At 40.4% G+C, this 24,292-nt stretch overlaps 1 protein-coding gene across 1 annotated transcript in view; it reads left to right on the forward strand.

The window, feature by feature from the left end:
• The window catches only part of LOC310640779 (VPS10 domain-containing receptor SorCS3-like), a gene marked incomplete at its 3' end in the record, with an annotated part of 510,250 nt that overhangs the window by 218,830 nt on the left and 267,128 nt on the right, over positions 1-24,292 (forward strand). Inside the window, exon 3 of the mRNA XM_083363297.1 lies at positions 11,692-11,791. Within this exon, the coding sequence (XP_083219423.1) occupies positions 11,692-11,791 (100 nt within the window). The remainder of the gene's footprint in view (positions 1-11,691; positions 11,792-24,292) is intronic.

Consider the following 24,292-nt stretch of genomic DNA (forward strand, 5'->3'; position numbering starts at 1 on the left):
AATCCATACAGGTTATGCTCTTTGTTCGTTTCAGAGTCTCTGTGCCTTAGTCCAAAAAAAACATCAAAGTAAAAAACAATCCACCATTCCGCAAACTAAAACAAAAACAAAAACCAGACTCTGTAAACTTTTTATCAGTGAGTCCAGCAGCTGTCATTCAAGGTCACTTACTCTCCCTTTTTTTCTTAAGCTTCAAGGGTATTCTCAGCCGAGATACTTGATTCATTACCTTCTTTTGCCTTCCATTGTTATCCACTGCTGCAGTTCCAGGAGAGGAGCAGTTTAAAAATCCGCTCCCCTCCCCCACTTCTCCACAGCTTCAAATTCTTCTTATTCCTCCCCCCAGTTTCCAGCATTTAAGGATTCTCAATCTTCTCACCCAGACAATCCTCCAAATTTACTTTCAAGATCTTCCAAGTGGCCGCCCTGGCTTGTGACGGCTCGCAATGGCCGTCTGACAGCTGCTGGTCCGGGAAGCTTCCGTCGGCTCTCCAGGAGATTGCGATCTCTCCTGTGCTGCCAAAACTGTGCCTCCTTTCTTCACCATCCCTACAGGACAGCTCTGATCTGTCTGAAACTCAGACAGATCCCCCAAACAGCTGAAAAGCGACAATCCTTGCTTTGACAACATATGGAGGTACAGCCTTTTTCTTTCCTATGCTTTATTCTTAGAATTAAATGATACTGGGGGTGGGGAGGAGGAATGTGATGAGAGTTAGTTAGACATCACAATATTGTAAAAGTGTGTGAACTCAGGGGCTTTTGAAATAAAAGATGATAAGAAATGGCGGATTGGAGAACAGGAGGGAAAACCTGCAATTCAAACTAATTGGAGAATGTGATTTATGACTGCTAATTAGAGGAGGGAATTGTGTTTTATACTATGGGCTAAGGGGAGGAGAATTCAGATTTTGGCTTCGACCATGTATGTGCCGAAGCTATGCTACTCAAATAAAGGTTCTTAAAGGTAAACAATGCCTTGAAGTTCTTTGAAGAGTTTCATTTGTTGGAACCATGACACCCATATTCTAAAGGGATCCCTTTCTACCTTTAATCCTAACTCTACTCTTTCTATACTTTGGGGTTCTGCTATACTCCTGGAGGGGAGAGGGGAAAAGCACTGAGGGCTATTGCTCTGGTTTCTTCTATCACTACACTGTAACACTTTGCTGTTTCTGCGTCCTTCCTCTGTGAACTATCTTTCCCTTTGATGTTGTATAGAAGAAGTGGGAGAAGAAAGGAATGCACCTTCGGCAACTGGTTTATCTCCGCTTTCAGAAGGGAAGGTGTGAAGAGCTGACAAAACATCGCTGCAACCCTGAGACTGCCTGGTGTTATTTGCTCTTTCTCCAACATTCTTAACACCTGGGGATTGGCCCATTCGAACTGGCCGGATGAATTTTGGGGTGGGGTTTGCTTGGGACACTTTTAACCTATTGATTTGAGTGGGAAATCCTCAGATCCTGTCTATTATGCCTGCTATCAGCTTAATAAAAGTTGGAAGAAACTGCTTCCACGAGTTCTCCTTTCTTAGGATGAGGTTTTGAAGTGGGCCCTGACAGTGCCTTTTATTCCTTGATTGAATCATTTCTTTTAAATTGCAAACTCTACATTACAACAACAGACCTGGAATTAGCTACAGGTTTGGGTTATTTATCAGTTCCAGTCAGATTCCAGTCTAACAAGTTTATTGTTTCCCACCAAGTTCTTTTGGATTTGAGAAAGCTCTGAATGGACTTGATAACATGACAGGGAGATGAGACCCTGGCTTGATGAGAAGAACAAAATCTTTGCAGGCTGATAACTATTGTGATCTTCAGGTTTGAAACAATAGGCACATTATTCCACAGTCACTAGACTCCAGTAGTAACTCTTTATATACTATAACTTGTACAATATATAAATCCTTGACCTGTACTCGATATGATACATAAATCAATTTGTTTCTAGCAGCTTCTGCTCTTACCTGCCATAGCCATACAGATCTATGGATTAGAAATTAGGTTAGAAACTGCATGTTAAATACACTTTCCATATATTTTAGCACTGTGGCCTATACTGTTGTAGAAACTTCAGTTTTTAAAGACTCTGTATTAAAAATATGCAAATAAGGAAAACAACAAACCTTTGAGTCATAGGAAGGGAAAGGAAGTACAACATGAGAAATATCAAGACTTGACAATATAAGTAGTTCTCAACAGTTCGTTTAGTGACCATTCAAAGTTACAACAGCACTGAAAAAGTGATTTAAGACCATTTTTCACACTTATGACAGTTGCAGTGTCCGCACAGTCATGTGATCAAAATTCAGATGCTTGATGACTAATTCATATAAGAGTTGCAGTGTCCCTGGATCATGTTATGTGTCTTTTGTGTCTTTCTAACCAGCAAAGTCAATGGAGAAGCCAAAATTCACTTAACAACCATGTCACTAACTTAACAACTGCAGTGATTCACTTAACTGTGGCAAGAAAGGTCGTAAAATGGGGCAGAGTTTTCTTCAATGTTTCACTTAGCAACAGAAATTTTGGGCTCGAGGACTATCTGTATATTGTTTATACTTGTTTACATTGGGTATATACAAAGTAAGAGTTGTGAATTGAAAAGTCATAGAGAAACAGATTAGATACAAAGCCTCGTTGAATAGATCTGTAAGGATTAAAAAAAGAATGTAAAGTGATTCTGGTAATATCTTATAATTCACCCACTCAAGAAGACAGTATTTGAATGTGCAAAGCTTTCTTGAAAAAGATTAAAACTTGATGAAACATAATAGGAATGGAGGATTTCAAATGACAATCTGCTGGAACTCTAATTCTGCTAAAAATGGATTGCCTAAGTTTCCTTGCTGTTATCTTCATCTTTTAGAAGTACAGATAGGAACAGGGGGATCTGATTATCTGGGATGAACTGTTGAAAGTGAAATTGTAGGAATTTTAAGTGAAAATGGCTATGTGATCTTGAATCTGTGAGAGAGAGAGAGAGAGAGAGAGAGAGAGAGAGGAGAGAGAGAGAGAGAGAGAGAGAGAGAGAGAGAGAGGAGAGGAGAGAGAGAGAGAGAGAGAGAGAGAGAGAGAGAGAGAGAGAGAGAGAGAGAGAGAGAGAGAGAGAGAGAGAGAGAGAGAGAGAGAGAGAGAGAGAGAGAGAGAGGGAATCATCACTCTTCCTAGCCTTCCGGAAAGAACTCAGATAGAGGGTTTCATGGCTAAAAATGTTTGAAGAAAAAAGTTCAAAAGAGAAATTCTGAAAGCTGAAATAATGAGTACATCATTACAAAATATTCCTGTCAGGAAGCCAGTGTGGCTGCACAGGAGCTCTCTCTAACATTGAGAGTTACAAATGACAAGTATTAGAAATGGATAACTAATGATGAATGTAATAGAAGAGTACATCTAGAAAATAATGCATTTTTGTGAGTTGACAATAGTTACATGCTATCTCTTTAAATTAATTTTTGCAGCAGATGATAGAGCAACAATGCCTTGACATCTTTTCAATGCTACATTTCCTTCCTTCCTTCCTTCCTTCCTTCCTTCCTTCCTTCCTTCCTTCCTTCCTTCCTTCCTTCCTCCCTCCCTCCCTCCCTCCCTCCCTCCCTCTTCCAGCAGATTTTTGGAGGGTTTGGATTTGCTTTAAAGCAGATAAAGAAGTGGAAAAATGCCTGTTATTGAGATCAAACAACCAAAAAAAGTGGTGATTGCCTTTTTTTAGTTGTAACTTTATTGTATTTATAATTCCGGAGTACGATCTGGCCATTTTAAAATATACAAGAAAAAATAATATAACACATTGATCCTAGACCTCCATAAAAAAGTAGAAAATCAGAAAAGACGGATGCTCATAAATATGGATACATACTACTGTAAGATATTTATAATTTCCTGACTCTACAGTTAATAATCTGATACATATTTTATAATTCTGTGGCAGACATCACATGACTTGCATTGACACAACATTTTTGTCCTCATGAGGGCAAAAAGCAAATAAAATGTGAGACTGTCAGGCTTTTCTAACCTAGACTCGGCAGCAAATCTTTGAATTCCAGAAAATAAATTGTTCAGTTTAGCTCTTTGGTTTGATTTGTCAGAAGACCCATAGACAAAGCTTAACTAGATTGCAATCTTGATTGTTGTGCACCACCCAAAGTCACTTCTGGTAAGATGAGTGATAATATAAATCGTCACTCATTGTTTATATTTTATTGTTTATTTTATAAAAAAACAAAATTGTACTGCAGACAAAAAATGAAGCCATGTACAAAAACCGATTGCCACTGCTATATCTAAGCCTTTTTCACCTTCAGAAGTTTAAACTTGTGGCTTCCTTCTCCCTTCCTTTTGAACGAATGAATAAGCAAGATGTTTAATAACTCTGATGCCTAGTAATGTTTGAACCTATAGTAACTAAGATCCAAGATGGCGGCACCTGGAATGGCTGCGGCTGCATTGGCTCTTGAAGGCAAATAGTTTTGGGAGGGATAGTAAGGGCTATAGGCCACTTGATCAGGAAATTTTAATGTGTTTGAGCAACATGGTGGAACTAAGGTAACATACGACATACGACCGACAATCTTTGCTGGCATGGTGAGTTTCTAGTTGTTTTGAAACTGTTGGTGAGACTGTTAAAAGTAGTTGGCACTGTTTGAATTTGTTCTACCAGCAGCAAGATCTGACTGCTGGCCCAGTGATGGATTGTATTGCAAATCAGGGCTGTTTCCAGAGGAGGCAGAGGAGGAGAGTGAAAATATAAATGTTGGGTTCAAACATGATGTGACTACATACAAGGAAATCCTAAGTCTGGAGAGGAACGTATGGTGTTTGAAGCCGTATAATTTTCTACGAGAAGAGAAGATTGTTCAAACCTGGTTTCAATATGGTCAATTACGGGCCAGGTGGAAAGAAGATCAGAAAATTGGTTTTTCAATGACTGATGAAAATCTGGTAAAGCAAATTAGAAATCAGGGTCCAGCACATATCAAACGGATATATCTTGCATTGATAGTAATTGACTCAGAAACAGAACTTGTTAAAGATTGTATGATAAAGTGGGCTCAGAATATTCAAGAAGTTATCACAATGGATACTTGGGAAAAGATCTGGGTGAGGAATGTAAAATTTACGCAAGCCCAAAATTTAAGAGAGAACTTTTATAAAATGTTTTATAGGTGGCATTTAGATCCTAAAAAGCTTGCAAGTATGTATCCGAACTATCAACCTAAATGTTGGAGGTGTGGTGGCGAAGACGCAACGTACTTTCATATATGGTGGACCTGTAAAAAGGCTAAAGCTTTTTGGATTAAAATCTGGTGGAATATGCAGAAGATATTTAAGCAAAGGATAAAGTTTTGTCCGCAATTGTTTTTATTGGGCATAATTACGGATACTACTGTTGTGGACACTAAGTTGATGTTGAAATTAATTACGGCAGCAAGATTTTTAGTAGGTCAATATTGGAAGCAGGAGGAACTGCCGACTATAGAAGAATGGACTTTAAAAGTTTCTGACCTGGCGGAAATGGCAAAGATATCGGCTTATTTGAAAGACCATTCGCAACAATGTTATATTATGGAGTGGAAAAAGTGGATTGATTACATCCAGAACAAATATGGGACCAAAAAGTTTCATTTAGCATTTGTATAAGTTTTGATGTGATATTAGTATTGCTTGTAGTCATTTTATATGAGCTAGAGTGCGATAGACTTAATTGCTTATTGTTGTTAGCATATGGTTGTTTATGATTGTTTTTACTTTTAAACCTTGTGTTTAGCTCTGGGAAGTCGGGGAGGGGAGAGGGTGGAAGGGGAGGGGGGAGGGTTAGGGAGGGCTAGGAAGGGTTGGGTGGGGGGTGGGGGGAGGGATTGTTAAAGATAAAATGTATTGAAAAACTTTTCAATAAAAAATATATATACAAAAAATCAGATTCACTTAACAACCATATTACTAACAACTGCAATGATTCACTTAACAACTGTGGCAAGAAAGATTGTAAAATGGGGCAAAATTCATTTAACAAATGTCTTGCTTAGCAACAGAAATTTTGGGCTCAGTTGTGGTCATAAGTTGAGGACTATTTGCATGTTACATCTATCCAACAAATCTGTCAAATAAATCTCTAAAATCTCTTGTTTTAATTGTATGAATCTGATTGCTTCTATGCTTAAACTCTTGCTGATGGGTTAGGTCAAAAATTTTTATTGGTGCTCTTGCCATTGCAAAATCTTTATATATTTATTCACTTAGAACTGGATGACCTTATGGATCTATAGCTATTGGATTTTCACTGTTATTTGTTTAATTACTCCCACATTACCAGTATTCAACTTTATACCTTAGGAAACTTTAATTCCAAGCTGTTTTTTAAAGGGATGTCGTTCTCAGCAATAAACCTGTTCCTGGTACGAAGATAGATAAGTATAGTATAAAATTTGGATCCTGGCCAAATGCTGTTAATCTGTTGTTTTCTAACTTGACTTCACCCTTCTAAAAAAATAAAAGCCAATCGTCACAATTGACTTAAGATATATCATAGGAAGCAGCAGTAGTGTCCTATTGATCTTGCAGTTGCTCTTGTAATACAATTCCAAATAGTGTATGAAGCTTTGTTGTTACATCTCATTTACAGTTTTCTTATGTAGTGAATATTGTGAATTACTGTTCTCTGTTTGCTATACAATGCCAAGAAAGTGAAGGGAATATGAAGTAACCAGAGAAAGAAAGAACTGAAAATAACAGAAGTGTGGTATAACAACATACCTCACTTTATTTAGGCATTATTTTATGTTCAGTTAATAATTTTGTATGATCAATCCCACATACAAAGAAGGATGCATCTCTTCACTATTCCAGTTGCATTGAAGATTTAAGTCAATAGGTACATTTGCCTCATGATTCTCTATAACTTCCAGACTTTGTTTACATGTGAAAAATTCCATGAGATCCTACATGAGTTCTACCTCATGAAAAGCAATAATACATAGAGATAGGATCCCCTTTGGAGATGTTGTGATGGCTCCCTCTGGTGCTGGTTTGGATGATAAAGAAATAGCTGGCTCTGGGGACATTTGAGACGGACTATAGGAAGCACCAGGGGGATATGAAAGGCTCTGCGGTAGAATCGGATGGCCAAGGTGAAACTGTGCCAGGAACATCAAGGGAATCCAAGAGGGAACAACTGGAAGAACAGCTGACTATGCAGGCTGGCAGAAAAGGCTCAGCTGCAGCTGTGCATTGCAAAAGAGAAGTTGCCACCCCTGCCTGATTCTGGGTCTTGCAGAGTCAGGCAGAAGGAGGTGCAATGGAGGTCACCAAGGTTACTCACGAGGAGGTAGCCTCACCCCTCCTAATGAGGTGTACCAGTCAGTGCCTCTTTACCTTGACCCTGGAAACCTGAAGACAGGTTCATAATCCATCCGTGAATGCTCATGACTCATTGCTTTGAACTGATTGAGACTGTGTTGCTGTTGCTGTGACTTGCACAAATTGAAGTCAAGTTGCCATCATCATGGCTTGAATCCATTGAAGTCAAATTGCCTTCACTTTCCTTTGAACCTGCAAGAGTCGGGTTGCCTTCATCATGCCTTGAACCTATCAAAACCAAGATGCCTTACCCATGACTGGAATCTGGAAAGTCAAGGTTGCTTTTGGTGGTTGCTCTCACCCTGCTCATAGTTGATTAATTCACCTTGCCGGCATTGCTCCCCACACCATGCCTTAGATGCAGAAGAGGTTGAGGTTTGCCTTGTTCCCATTGCTTTAGCTGGGTCCAGCCAGAGTTTTTGGAGAGGTCGCTTGTAACTGACTCTAAAGACTGCACTATCCTGGGGAATGATTATGGGATTGGTTGTGTGAAATAAACATGCTTAACCCTGGTCATATGTGTATGTGTGGAATATATATACAATAAAGTTATTTTATATATATATATATATATATGGATCTTTGGTCATTCGGGTTTTTTCCTGCGTAGAATTAAAGGTGTAGGAGCAACGTTTCGACGGAAACCCTAATGGAGAAGAGGCGTTACACGGGAGAATCGGGAGACTCCCATCACAACTCGCACGGCTGCATTCTGCACCAGCTGAAGCCTCCGAGTGGTCCTCAAGGGCAGCCCCATGTAGAGAGCATTGCAGTAGTCTATCTGGGAGGTCACGAGCGCATTTATAATTTAATAAATGGATATTAGAATGTTATCAGCCCCCGTCCGACGAGGCAAAAGAATGCGACCGGAACGAGAGCTGGTTCTTCTGAGCAACGTTTATTCTGTTCCATAAACATTCACCCGAAGACAAATGAAGTCAGCATTGGTTGCACAGCACAACCAACGCTGCTAAATAGCCAGCAAGGCCGACATCCATCACCACGCCCAAACAAGCCAACAATCTACACCCCCTACTTAAGCACACACCCCCTGGCCTCCGCCCTTTGGACCCTGCTCTCCATGTGGGCCTCCGTCCCGTACCGCAGGTACGTACCCTCCCTGTCCCCGACCCACAACCACTGCAGACGGTAAGCCACCCCCCAGCCAGGGCAACCCCCCCACAGCCCCGAGTCCTTACACCCCCATCATCCCGCACAGGTCCCTGAACCACCGCAGCCTGCACAGCCTGGGCCGTCTTCTGGCGCCGCTTGCCCCGCAGCTCCCCGGCAAGGCCGGCAGCAGGCGGCCTTTGTGCTGATGTCGCAGGCAAAGCCTCGGAGCGAGCCGTCTGCTGGGGAGGGTTTCCAGGGGGATACTGCACAGGTGCGCTTTCCCCCGGCCCGCCAGAAGCCGTCCGGGCTGAACCCGGCCCGCCAGAAGGCCCTGGTGGCTGCTGGGATGTCCCGGTGGCCGCGCTCTTCCCCGGGCCGCCGGAGAGCCTCGGAGGCAGAAGGGCCAGATGCGGGCATCTGTGGCTCTTCCCCGGGCCGCCGAAAGGCCCTGGTGGCTGCTGGGATGTCCCGGCGGCCGCGCTCTTCCCCGGGCTGCCGGAGAGCCCCGGGAACGATAGGGCTGGTTGTGGGCGTCGGCGGCTGGTCACGAGGCCTGGTGAGTCGTCCTGGGGCCTCGCCGGGTGTTGGGCCTGCTGGGTCCGACAAATGTGTTCAAAGAGACATATGGATTAAGGAAATGAAGTATCAATTATATACAAGTCAGAACATTTTTGCCATCTATAGGTCACATTTACATAATTTAAAATATATAATTCATTCAAATTCATATTTCTTATCTATTTTGCACATCTTCCAGAAGGAACTGAGGAGTTCATGCAGTTGTTGTACTTGTGGTGATCAAAATGTATCACTGCTCATGTATTACTTTCCTGTGCTCTAGTGGCTCTTTTTGAGACATAAATTATTTTGCATATTGATTGTGCTCTGGAAGGTCAGTAGTTATTGTAGATGCTCATGTTCTTTTCAATTATAGAGTACAGTTTGAAACTTAGAGCAAGGCAATGAAAATGGATATTTTCTGCTTCCATAATTAAAATAAAAAAACTACAAGGTTGGAGAGAAATTAATTTTTGCCAGTCATTTAATGATACAAATGACTTACCTCTCTTTCTATACTAAAGCAAGCATTTTTCTAAAAGAACCCTTATTGCAGTACCATTTAGAAAATTAGATCTCATATACCTATTTATGTGTATAATTTTCTATTTTTTACTACATTTAAATAGAAATAAATATTGGGTTGTAATTGTGTAGCATGACATGAATGTAGATTTGTATAAGAAGTATGCTTCTGAAGTTTTTATATTTTCCTTGATGCTTTTATGAAAATTAAAAACATAGCACATGAATGTTTATATTAATTACAGAATTAATGAAACATATGAGGTCAACTAACACAGTCATAAATTACTATGTAATATGGCAATCAAGCTTTTTTCATCCTCACAATACTTTTGTCTGCAAAATGTATGTTTTGGAATTGAAATTCTGGGGAAATAAATTTTTTGAAGTGACTTTTGCTATATTGAATGAGAAAACATTGAGGAAGATACTGTCTTCATATTCTGTGGACAGTGATAAAAGTTCCCAGTTTTCTTTTAGAAGATAAATTAATGTAAAACTATCTTTTCCTTGAAATCACAAAATAAGATCAATAATAAGAAAAAAGAGAACACATAGAGGAGAAAGTCCTTTGAGATAGGACCAGGAATTTTCAGGTGCTCAACAAGTAACTTTGTTCTCTAGATCACCCTGTTATATTCTCAAATTTTTCATTTAGAGACACAATTGGGACCAGCAAGTGAGGCAATTGCTAAGTGAAACTTAATTGGATGAAGAGTCTTACTTCAACCTTTATGTGCTTTACCTACTTGTGAAGGTTATAAATGCAAGGATTAGTTGCAAGGTTAACTTTTTGATCACCATTGTAACTATGAACAATCATTAACTTAGGACTGCGTATATTGCCTTTCTTCTCAGGTAGAAAAAAACCACCTGACATGGAATCTCTAAGTTTCCAATTTGTGTGTGGGCCCTCTATATATGTATAATAATTTTCATGTCATTACTCATTGATATTTACTATTTTGTTTTTTAAAAAAACCAGGAACCATGAAGTAAGTGAAATTTGGCAGAACTTGATTTAATATACAAAGGCAAGGAAGCAATAATTGGTTCTCAGAGCTGACTAAGAGCATTTCTCCATCTGATATAAACCCCAGAATCTTAAGCCTAGTTAATAACTTTAATGTATTTATCACAATCCCTACAAACATATATGGCATGGATACACAACAGCCTGAATATGCTCTGATCAGATATAGACAGTCTGTCCTTCATTTGTCTGACACGAAAATGTTAACTCTTTGTATAGAAGTTAACTCTTTGTATAGAACATGTCCACTTGTTCTTTGGAGAACCTGGGGATTGAGAGAGAAAACTGCCTGGTGAAATAAAATCACAGTAATGGATGATATATGAACTTGCACTTAGATGGTTACATGTTGTAGTCAGAATACTACACTGAGTCACACCCTGTCAGAATCATTTTGTTGTCAGTTTAGAGAAAGAAAAACCTTGTTCTAACCTTGTTTTCTGGTTATATGATTGCGTATTGTGTTGTTACAGGTTGCATTCTGACTTGTTCTTGTGTGTATGAATTCACTCATTTATAGAAGGGATTAGGAACCTGTAGATGCCATCGCTGAAGAAATGGAAGGATATTGTCCACTTTTTCTCTTTTTAAATTACAGCATCTGATTTAAGTCTTCAAATTGAAGTGGGAATTAGCAAAAATCAACCTTTCTTCCTGTAAAAGAGCCCAGTAAGCATAAATGTGCTCATGAGTTATCTAAATTTAACCTATTGCTTCAGAAACTAAATTCAACTAGATACCACACATAATGAAGCAATTGTTGACCATTTGTCATTCGTTTACTTGCATGGAATAAGAGACTGCTTCAAATAATATTTGAAATAAAACTGATTTTGACTTTTTGCTGAAACTAGAATAAAGGATGGTCTTTTATGGGTTTATTGATTAGAAAGGGTAAAATATGAGAATGGGTAGCTTCTAACCTTCTTTACAGAAGTTAAAAATAAAGAGGGAATGATACATTTATTTGTAACTCCTATAAAGAATGTTGGAAGCTACTTCTTTTTACTTTTTACATTTTTTCTCTTTCTTTTTTTTCTCTTTTATTCATCCCTTTACTTTTTTCTTCTTCTTAAATTATTAAATGTATTCTTTTCATTTCAGGTCCACAGATTATGGTACAACATATGAAAAGTTAAATGACAAGGTGGGACTAAAGACAGTGCTGAGTTATCTTTATGTCAGTCCTACAAATAAGAGAAAGGTAAGGAAACTATTTCTTAACAAGTAAAGTGAAAAATAAAGAGCTAAATTCACACATTTGACAGTTCCAAATCTAAATCAAGAACATAAAGTTGAAGATTTTTTTTTGCAACTGTAACTTTCTGTAGTTAGCATGCTATCTCCTATAGTTAATATACCAATTAATCTGTAGTTTATATACCAATTAGCCTCTAAATTTCAATTCTTATGTCTGGGAATGAGCCTCCAAAACTTCATAGAATTTTCTTCATGTAACCATGTAAGCACACAGAGAATTGGTATAAGATTGCACACAAATCTAGAAAGTATATTGCATCTACTTTTAGATTTTTTTCTCTTAGTCTACCTTTGATTTTTGCTTTATCCAAGGGACTAATGGCTTTCATGACTAGTTTTCTTTTTCTAATGTGTTTGAATAATTTTTTGTTATTTGTCTGTTATTCTGGCAATATAATCCCCAATGTTTTTTCTACTTCCCTCACTGTAACATTTTTAAAGAAAATTTTATACTTCTGTTGTTTTAATCAGGTCAAGTCTTCTACTTTCTAAATGATACTTTCTTGACCCTAAAAACTTTATTCCTCATGCAACTTCCCAGCATAGTTCATTTATTCTAAATGCTCTAAAATTAGCTTCATTAAGCCAATATGCTGCTAAGTTTTAGGCATGAAGTTAGTTTAGCAATTAATTCTGCACTTCTAATTCAAAATAAGCTTATGAGCATATAATTAGATGTTAATGTAGTTATATATGTTTTAATAATGCTTGTCTTTTTAATAGTAACTTTATTAAGAATTATAATTAGAACAGTAAAACCTAATGCAAACTGAAAAACTAAAAAAATAGAAACAGTAGATGTAGAAAAGAAAAAAGGGAAAAATAGAATGAGAAATAGAGAAAAGAAAATAAGAATTCAGTGAAGAACATTGAAAGAAATATATAAAGAAGTGACCTCCAATCTTCATTGCACAAGTATAAACAATTTCAGTAACTTTTCACCTTTTCTTAAAATACAATAAATGAAGTCTTCTTCTTGTCCAGAAGAGCCAGTCTATTTGCTGGATCTTCATTCCATTGTAGTTGTTGGCTCTGCTTTTAATGGAGCCATCTGCAGTCCTCCATTTCTTCCCTGGAACTCAATCATACTCATTTTAACTGAAGTAGTTTTCAGTGAGATGACCCAGGAAAGAAAAAATAATGTATGATATGATCTTCTTCTGAACTATGTCAAGCTCCACTCCTGGTACTAGCTCATAGCAGCTTACATATAATAGTATAATACTATGGGGTTGTCATCGCATTGCACCTCCTGGTTAGTGAGATATATATCAAGGCTTTTCAACCATTTCGCAGAGTGTACCACTTTTAGGACATGACAATATTTGAGTAACACCAGTGCTTAGCAAGGTGTCAAAAACTTGATGACTAAAGAAGAAAGGGTGGAGTTTGGGTTTTACTGATTAGATTCATTTGTTGTTATAGAAATGGCTAGTTTTTAATATTATCGAAAAGTAAAACGTTGAGGTTCAATGTTAATGATTCCTTCTATTGCAACAGAGGAAGTCTGTTCTTTTTCCCTTCTCCCCCTCACTTTCCCCCCTTTTTCCTCCCCACTGTGTCCTACTATTTGCTTTTGTATTTTATTCTATAATCTAATAAAATATTACAAACTGTAGAAAAGAAAAGAAAAAAGTACCAGCTTTAATTTCTTCGGTGGCTGTTCCTTTGCTGAATCACTTTCCCTTTGCACTGACAAATGTATAATGAATTTATTCATGTTTATTAATATGCACCACTACCAGCTAGCTCACGGGTCTTCAAACTTGGTATTTTTAAGACTTGTGGACTTCAACTACCAGAATTCCTCAGCCATCATGGCTGGTTGAGGAATTTTGGGAGTTGAAGTCCAGCCGTTTAAAGTTGCTAAATTTGTAGACCACTGAGCTAGCCGGTCAGCCCTTCTTCCTCTCTTCCTTCTGAGTGTAGTAAGAATGCACCCCCCATCCCTTTCCTGTACCCTTAAAGACACAGGAATCAAGTGCAAAGCAAGAAAGGCTCACAAAATAAAGAAACACATAAACTGCGGGTTTTTTTCTCTTTAAGCTGCCTCAGGCAAGTCACATGTCACAATGTTGCAATTCGAGACTGAAATGCTCCTGCAATTGCAAAAAGCTTTATCTTTAAATTAAGCCTCTTTACCTTCAAAGAAAACTTTCTAAAAGCCATAGACAGACTCAAGATAAGGGGGTAAAACTAATGACATTTGTTTATAGGGATTAAACCTACAGAAGTCAACACTTGGGACTCATTGCTAGCCTAAAATATAGACTAAACTATTCCAATAACCAAAGCACACAAATTGAGCCTCTGAATTACAAAATGCTGTAAAAACTGTACAAAATTCCAATCAAGCTGCCAGCTGATCCAGAACTAAATAAACCCACCTCCTTTCTGACATGCTTGTCTGCTGGCTTCAGCACTGATTGCTTTCTCCTGGCTGGAGAAAACGAACCAGGGGACCTTTTCTTCCAGCAACAGCTGCTGCTTCTTCCCTGTCCCTGTTTCCTCCCTGCTTGCTGAGCTCTCCTCCTCTTTCCCTATTGTTTTTTTCCCCTTTCCCGCCCAAACCACTTCCTTTTATAGCCTCTTCTCTCCTCCCCCTCCTTTTTCTTCAGTTCACTTCCAACTCCATGCTGCTTCTGGAAGTGCCAATCAGCTGGAGTCCTGTCGGCTCCTGGGGCTTCTGCCAGTCCAGACAATCCTGCAGCTGCAGCTGCCTCTCCCTCAGGCTTGGGTCGCTTCGGCTCATTCCCCTCCCCCACTACACTTCTTTAGGATGGTCACATACCACCTGCCATGTGGCAAAGTACCACAGGTGGTACATGTATCACCTGTTGAAAAGTCCTGATACAGATAACATTATGTTAAGAGCTGTGGTGGGACAGTGGTTAGAATGCAGTACTTCAAGCTAACTCTGCTCACATTGCCAGGAGTTTGATTCCTTTGATTCTGACTGGCTACAGGTTAACTCAGCCTTCCATCATTGTGAAGTCAGTAAAATGAGGAGCCAGATTGTTGGGGGCAATATGCTGACACTGTAAACCACTCAGAGATTGCTGTAAAGCACTGTGAAGCAGTCTATAAGTCTAACTGCTATTGCTATGTTGCAAAATAGTCTCTCAATTTATTTATTTATTTATTATTTATTATTGGGACTTATATGCCGCCCTATCTCCCGAAGGACTCAGGGCAGCTAACAACAATAAAATACAATAATACAGAAGTTAAAAGAAAATTAAATTAATGGCCCCTGCAGAATAAATTAAAATTAAAATAAGTTAAAATTAAAAACATAATTAAAATCCCTGTCAGTCCAGGTCAGCCTGATGGAAAAGGAGTGTTTTGAGGCCGCGGCGAAAGGACCAGAGATCTGGGGCCATCTGAAGCTCGGGGGAGCTGGTTCCATAGGGCTGGTGCTCCCACAGAGAAGGCCCTCCCCCTGGGGGTCGCCAGCCGACATTGTCTAGCCGACGGTACCCTGAGGAGGCCCTCTCTGTGTGAGTGCACTGGGCGATGGGAAGTCATTCCCGGCAGCAGATGGTCCTGCAAGTATCCCGGGCCTAAGCCATGTAGGGCTTTAAAGGTAAGTACCAGCACCTTAAATCTCACCTGGAGGACAATCGGTAACCAATGCAGCTCACGCAGGAGGGGTGTAATATGGGAGTATCGGGATGCTCCCATCACTACCCGCGTGGCCGCATTCTGCACCAGCTGAAGCCTCCGGGTGGTTTTCAAGGGCAGCCCCATGTAGAGAGCATTGCAGTAATCTATACGGGAGGTAACGAGTGCGTGGGTGACTGTATGTGGTCCTAACTTGAATAGAAAAGGGTCAGTATTTATTGTACTTAGAGGCATATGGGCTTGAATTGGCCCAAATTGATTAGTATTGTCCTTCTTAGAATAGACTGCAGCATATTGTCACAGGCTGAACTCATATTGGTAACCTAGTCTTCTCTAAAACTGTTGTGCCAAAGCTACAAATGGCAGAAAAGTCAATATCTAGAGGCCTGTCTATTAATGAACAGATTAAATTAATTTATGAGATTAATTGAAGAAAAATAAATGTGTGTATTGAAGAGATTAAGAAAAAAAGAAAGGAGGCTTACATCTGATTAAAAGTGGCCTGATTTCATCAAGTTCAGCAGATGAAGAAAAGCATGGAAGCGAAAAATATCCATTCAATTATAAACAAAAATGCTAAAAGTTGTATGCTACAAAGTACAGTATTATTTCTCATCCAGATTGCTGTTATGCATTTGAAGTGTGATTGATGTTCACACGTTGCACCCTAAATCACCTGTAATTCTAAAAAAACTACAAGGCAATTATCAATCCATTGAAGCACCGAAGATACCTTGTGCCACAGAAAATGAAGGGGATAAAGTTTTATATTTATTTGTTAAAAAACTCAATTTGTGTGGATTTCTGACATTTAAACAGTTTAAATTTAGGAGCACCTTAGCAAAACATGGAACTTTATAAAATTGCTTCTTCTTTTCTTTTAATAATAATTGTGTTTTCCAGTACAGGAATACATGTGTTTTCTGAGGATCACATTGAATGGGGGGTGAGTCATTACCTCCTGTAGATAGGGCTCGCAACTTGGGAGTCCTCCTAGATTCACAACTCTCCTTAGAAGACCATATTGTAGCTGTGACTAGGGGGGCCTTCGCCCAGGTTCGCCTGGTGCGCCAGTTGCGGCCCTATCTAGACCGGGATGCCTTACGTACGGTCACTCATGCGCTCGTGACCTCTCGTCTTGATTACTGCAACGCTCTCTACATGGGGCTACCCTTGAAGACCACTCAGAGGCTCCAACTGGTACAGAATGCAGCCGCGAGAGTTGTACTGGGAGTTTCCCGATACTCCCATGTCACACCTTTGCTCCGCGAGCTGCATTGGCTACCAGTTGTCTTCCGGGTGAGGTTCAAGGTGTTGGTAATGACCTACAAAGCCCTTCATGGCATGGGTCCGGAATACCTTGGGGAGCACCTGCAGCCGGCATCAACTTCCCTCCGCCCAGTACGCTCCCACAGAGAGGGCCTCCTCAGGGTGCCACCGGTCAAAGAATGCCGACTGGTGGCCCCCAGGGGGAGGGCGTTCTCTGTGGGTGCACCTGATTTATGGAACCATCTTCCGGTTGAGCTCCGGATGGCGTCCGATCTCCGCTCCTTCCGGCGTGATCTTAAAACCCATCTCTTTAAACAAGCTGGCCTGGCCTGATGGGACGGGGTGGGATTTTTAACTTTAATTTTAAATTTGTATTAATTTTATGGGCATTGTTTAATTATGTTTTAATAATTTTAATTTTTGTATCTAGTTTTTATGTATTGCCCTGTTCACCGCCCTGAGTCCCCTGGGAGAAGGGCGGTATATAAATTAAATAAATAAATAAATAAATAAAATGATTATGCATTCTAGCTTTGGAAATAAGAGTATAATTCTCCCCAAACTTTTTTTTTCTTCTGTGCTGTTCATTAAAAGGGGGTTGAACGCAGGGCTTTTTTTTCTCATAGAATGCTCAGAACGGAGTTCCGGCACCTTTTTTGGATGGAACCTTGTAGGGTAGGCAAGGTGGGTTGTATGACATGTGTGAGTTCCAGCACCTTCTTCTTTTACAAAAAAAGCACTGGTTGAACGAATCACAGTTTTGAAACCCTGTTTTTCATAAACTTTCCTATCTGGATTGAAATTATATTGGGATGATAGCCAATTGGATCTACCTGTGTCAGTGCCAGGTACACGGTGAAGGTGTGGAGTTCCTCAGGGGTCGGTTCTCTCGCCCCTCCTGTTCAACATCTATATGAAGCCGCTGGGTGAGATCATTCGTGGTTTCGGGGTGGGGTATCATCAGTACGCTGATGATACCCAACTTTTTCTTTCCACCCCGAACCAACCCAGCGATGCCCTCGCCGTGATGTCCCGGTGCCTGGAGGCAGTCCAGGTCTGGATGGGGAGAAACAGGCTTCGTCTCAATCCTGCCAAGACTGAGTGGCTGTGCATATCGGCATCTCGGGTCAACCAGACTATTCCATCTCTAACGATGGGGGGTGAGGTGTTACCCCCCGTTGATAGGGCTCGCAACTTGGGCGTCCTCCTGGATTCACGACTCAATTTTGAAGATCATATAGGAGCCGTGGCCAGGGGGGCTTTTGCCCAGGTTCGCCTGGTGCGCCAGTTGCGACCCTATCTGGACCGAGATGCCCTACGCACAGTCACTCATGCGCTCGTGACCTCCCGTTTGGACTACTGCAACGCTCTCTACATGGGGCTGCCCTTGAGGACCACTCGGAGGCTTCAACTGGTGCAGAATGCGGCCACGCGAGTCGTGATGGGGGTCTCCCGATACTCCCATGTAACACCTCTACTCCGCGAGCTGCATTGGCTTCCGGTTGCCCTCCGGGTGAAATTCAAGGTGCTGGTGATGACCTATAAAGCCCTACATGGCTTGGGTCCGGGATATCTGAGGGAACACCTGCTGCCGGCATCAAGTTCCCTTCGTCCAGTGCGCTCCCACAGGGAGGGTCTTCTCAGGGTGCCACCGGTAAGAGATTGCCGGTGGGTAACACCCAGGGATAGGGCCTTCTCAGTGGGGGCGCCTGCCCTTTGGAACCAGCTGCCAGTGGAGCTGAGGACTGCCCCCGACCTCCGTTCATTCCACCGGGCCTGAAGACCTGGCTCTTCGAGCTCTCTGGCCCAGGCTGTGGATTAATTTATTTTAATTGGGGTTTTATTTATACAGGGATAAATTTAATCTTTTTTAAACTTGGTTTTTAACTTTTGTATTTTTGGTTTTTAATTACCCTGTAAACCACCCTGAGTCCTCCGGGAAAGGGCGGTATAGAAATGTAATAAAATAAAATAAATAAAATAAGGTGAAGATAGAGAAACATGTCTATCTCAAAATAACAAAACAGTCTAGTAAAGTTTGGGAATATAAGTGAAAAATAATTTGTCTTTGTTGAACTGAAGCTGAATAAGTATGGAAAAGAATATTTGTCAAAACTTGAATAATATGAATTGAGAGTTTCAACTTTGTCCCTTTATATTTTTAGATAATTGGATTTGCTTACACGAATGGTTGAGTTTTATCTTTTGGATTTGATTCGCAATGTTAGTTATTCATCATTATCTTTATAAAAAACAAAGATTCGAAAAGTATGTATTCCAAGGATTAAAATCATCAACTACTTTTCAGATTAATCTTCTCTTTAAATTGCCTTCATGAGTTTAATTTTGTAATGTTCCATATAAAGTGGCAATCATATTAACTGATTAATTTACTAATTAAACTAATCCCTTGAAGCATTGCAGGAATGATTTTAACAAGCAATTGCTATGATCAAAAGAGTATAAACTGAAAATCTCTGTTGTTCTTTCTCTGAGAATGAGTATATTTTAACTACAGCATTTATAATTGTCTTATTTTCAATTTCCTTTATTCCACTATGGATAAAACGTAAAAACACATGCATTTTAATTTAGGTTATTAAGTAATATAACGTGAAACCCAACACCCAGATTTTTGAACCTTGGTAAATTTGTCCTTGCCTCTGGGATATCTAATTTGTACATTTTATCATATTTTGATTAAAAACAAAAGTTACATGTGGAGATATTGTAAGTATTTATGATTACTCATGTTAGCTAATTAGAGGGTACTGCTCTAGTTTGTTCAAGGATGGTGATGGTGGGGATAGTTTCTTTGCTAAGAATCTGACTGCAAAGTAGGGTGGACTATCGTTGACAGCCTCATTATTTATATGAATGCCTAGGATGATAATTAAAGAAAACCAGATTGATATTTATTGCTAGGGAAAAAAGTGTAATAAGGGCAGCTTGGCAACTAAGCAAATCATACGTCTTTTGGAAAGATGTATTTAAGCAGCGAATACTTTTTATTTTTTTATGTTGCTTAAATCTACAAAAAAGAGGGGAAAAAGGGAAAAACCATTAAAAACAGAAAGAAATACTCTCTCCCAAATTATAAATAATTTTTAATCATATCAATAAGCCTTGAGCAAATAGTAAACATCTTTTAATTATACAGATAGGAAGCTAATGCATAAATAAAAAGTGAACACATAACTGCATTTTGAAATTGTAATTGTTAGATTGCATTGCTTTCCAACATTAAGAATACTTGGCTGTCCTTCCTGCCTGATAAATCCATATGTTTTTACATAGTGGCAAGTCCCACTTTTGGTATATAATTCAAAAGTACATTTATTTATGTAAATTATATTAAATTATATTTGTAAATTATATTTAAATTATATTTGTAAAACCACACTCACAAAACTATGAATATTAAACAAAAACAGGGAAATATAATGAAATACACATATATGTGCAAACACACCATTACACCTGTTATTCTTTCAAGGTGCTGGTGATTACCTATAAAGCCCTAAATGGCATGGGTCCGGATTACTTACGGGAGCACCTGCTGCCAGCGTCATCTTCCCTTCATCCTATGCGCTCCCACAGAGAGGGCCTCCTCAGGGTGCTGTCAGTCAGAGAGTGTCGGCTTGTGGCCCCCAGGGGGAGAGCATTCTCTGTGGGCGCGCCATCCCTTTGGAATCAATTACCGGTTTAGCTCCGGATGGCTCCCGACCTTCGCTCTTTCTGCCGTGATCTGAAAACCTATTTATTTGAACAGGCCGGCCTGGTTTAAGGATTTGGGATATTTTTAATTATTTATTGTTAGGGCTTAATTAATTAAATTTTATTTTAACTTTTGTATGTAATGCTTTTATTGCCCTGTACACCGCCCTGAGTCCTTCGGGAGAAGGGCAGTATAGAAATTCAATAAATAAATAAATAAATAAATAAATAAATAAATAAATAAATAAATAAATAAGGAAATTAATAGCTATTTTTAATAAGAAAAACATTTTCTGTATATTTAAACATGAAAAAAATCATTTTTGAACTAATCTTATCTCAGGGTTTTGCAAAGTACAAATATGCAGCTTAATGTTAATTTTTAACTATTTATAGGAAATATTTTATACTTAAAATCACTCAAAAGATATTCCAATATTGATAGTATTTCAGGAACCTCAGAATTGGTTAATGGATCTAGATCAAATTATGAAATGAAGACATGATTTCATTGAATATATTATCATTTTATAATTCTAGGCAATCCAGATTTCTCTTGCAATAGCTTAAATAGTTTAAAAATGATTTGTGAGAAACAAATACAGATTAATACCACGTGCTCAAACAATAGCAATAATACCTTAAAACAATTAAACTTGGATTAATATATTATGTGAATAATGGTCAAAATATATACTTCAATTGTAAATGTTCCTTTCAAACTTTAATGTAGGAAATACAAAAAAAGCTATGGCTAAAAATAAACTAACTCTCTGCCAAGGGTCATACAGTAGCTATTGAATGGTGCTATAGGTTTTTTTCTTTACATAATTCTTTGCATTTCACCTATGTCCAAGATTAAAAAGCTTCATCATCTTAGGATAGTCTTTCAGACAAAGTTTATAGATTTCTCCTTCTTTTCCCCACCCCATCAATTTTCATTTAGGTGGAGAGGTAGTAACATTGCCACAACTATTATTCTCTTTGTTTTGTTTTTTGTTTTTTGCTGTTAACTGTGCAAAGGAACAACATTTTTCCACTTGTGGAAGCAATTAGGCCAATGTTTCCTTGCACTGAAAAATACAGCTGAATATGTATATGCTACAAGCAGTATAGTTCAAAAGAGATAAAGCAACTATCCTACTACAGTTATTCTTCCTCAGCACTGCATTGTTACTTCCCAATGCAAGGCTCTCAGCCTTGGCAGTTCTACCTCCCTTCTCCCCCTAAAAAGGAAATTCCTGAAGAGTATGGCATCACTCATTTTACAGGGGTAAAATATGTTCATAAAGTAATTTTCTCATTTAGATTCAGTACTAACTTGAGTTTTTGTACAATAGCAATAATTCATTAACCTTGCATGCTGCTTAATGTTGAAAATAGCGTGAAATTATTGAGGTCACTGGTTGGAATTTTAAGTACTTTAACATTCTCTAATAGCCATAAATACAATGAACAAGGCCTGCTTACTACTCATCTCCAAATTGGACTATTGTAATGAATTCTACATAGATCTGCCCTTGGAGATTATCCAAAAGTTTCAGCTGGTACAGAATGCAACGGTGTGGGTAGGTTAGGTGTACTCCTGGAATACCACATCTGCTCTACCTGCTGTATTGGTTACCAGTTTGCTTCTGTGTCCCATTCAAGGCACTATTTTTAGCCTTTAAAGTCCTTCATGGCATTAGACTGGGCTATCTGAGAGGCTGTTATATCAGCCAGCCTCATTAGAGCTGGCAGAGTAAGCATGTTGTTGTTGTTAGCTGCAAAGTCATGTCCAACCCATCGCGACCCTATGGACAACGTTCCTCCAGGCTTTCCTGTCCTCTACCATCTTCTGGAGTCCATTTAAGCTCACGCCTACAGAGTAAGTATACTGCAGGCAAAATCAGCTAGGGGTCTACATTTGGTGCATCTCAGGAAATATGCCTTCTCTGCCATGGTACCCACCTTATGGAACATTATTCCCTCCTCTTCTCCACCTCCAATAAGACTAGCTTTATTCCTTTCTATATTTTGGAAGTCCCTCAGTTATGTTTTCAGGCCTGGGGCTTCCAGGAAACCAGATATACGCTTTAATGGGTCTGATGATGAGGTGTCTAGTCTGGTTTTTATCTCTGGGCAGTGGATTAATGATCTGGGTATGGGGGATTTAATTATCCATCCCCTGTGATGGTCTGATCATTTCCTTCTCCAGCTAGACTTTCAGTATGCCACCCCCCCGCCGCTGGGAGGTGGAACCGACTGATGGACCCTGAGAGGTTCCAGATGGAGCTTGGGACATTTCCTGCTTCCCTTGCCCACGACTCTGCCGAGGCCCTAGTGGTAGCCTGGGAGAGGGCTGCTGCTGGGGCCTTGGATCGAGTTGTGCCTTTGCGGCCTCTGACCCAGCACAGATCCTAGGTGGTCCCTTGGTTTACCGAGGGACTCTGAGAGATGAAGCACCGGAAAAGACGCCTAGAGAGCTGTTGGAGGTCCAGCAGATCCGAATCTGATCAAACATGGCTAAGAACTTGTCTTAAGTCTTACCTAGTGGCGATGGTAGTAGCAAAGTGTGCTTACTTTTCCGCTCTCATTGTGTCTGCAGATAATCGCCCAGCCACCCTGTTTAGAATGACCCGCTCACTGCTTAACCAGAGACCGAGGGATGACCCCTTGCAGGGTAGGGCTGAGGAATTTGTTCAGTATCTGCAGGACAAAATCGCTCAGATCCAGACTGGTCTGGATTCCAACTGGGCGGAATCCAATGGAGTGGAGAGGGCAGGTCTTGGTCATACCATTTGGGGTGATTTTGACCCTGTGACTCTGGATGATGTGGACAGGATTATGTGTAGGCTGAGCGCTGCTACTTGTTTATTGGACCCATGCATAGACTGAGCGCTAAAACCTGTCTATTGGACCTATGTCCCTCCTGGCTGGTTTCAGACGACGGGGAGGTGACAGGGGGCTGACTCCAGGCAGTTGTCAATGCTTCATTGACAGAGGGTGTCTTCCCCTCCGCCTTAAAAGAGGCGGTGGTGAGGCCCCTCCCCAAGAAGCCTGCTCTGGACCTGGCCTCGTTGAATAACTATTGTCCTGTCTCCAACCTTCGCTTTGTAGCTAAGGTTGTCGAGAGTGTTGTGGCGCATCAGCTTCCGCAATTCCTGGATGAAGCGGACTATCTGGACCCGTACCAGTACGGTTTCAGACCCGGTTACAGCACGGAAACGGCATTGGTCGCACTGGTAGATGATCTCTGGCAGGCCCGGGACAGGGGTTGCTCCTCTGTCCTGGTCCTACTTGACCTCTCAGTGGCTTTTGATACCATTGACCATGGTATCCTGCTGCGACGGCTCGAGGGGTTGGGAGTGGGAGGCACTGTTTTACGGTGGTTCTCCTACCTCTCGGGCCATTCGCAGTTTGTGGTGGCAGGGGGGCAGAGATCTACCCCAAGGCCCCTTTCTTGTGGGGTACCTCAGGGGTCAGTTCTCTCTCCCCTCCTGTTCAACATCTATATGAAGCCACTGGGTGAGATCATCCGTGGCTTTGGGGTGAGGTATCACCAATATGCCAATGATACCCAGATGTTTATCTCCACCCTGAGCCAACTCAGTGATGCCCTTGACGTGATGTCCCGGTGCCTGGAGCCGGTGCAGGTCTGGATGGGAAGGAACAGGCTCAAGCTGAACCCCTCCAAGACCGAGTGGATGTGGATATCAGCATCTCGTACTGTCCAACAGGTTCTATCTCTTCTTATGGGGGGAGTATTGCCTCCCTCAGAAAGGGCCTGCAACTTGGGTGTCCTCCTGGATTCATGGCTTAATTTGGAAGATCATCTAACTGCCGTGACCAGGGG

The sequence above is a fragment of the Vipera ursinii genome (genome assembly GCF_947247035.1).
Source record: "Vipera ursinii genome assembly, chromosome: 5".
Taxonomy (NCBI): domain Eukaryota; kingdom Metazoa; phylum Chordata; class Lepidosauria; order Squamata; family Viperidae; genus Vipera; species Vipera ursinii.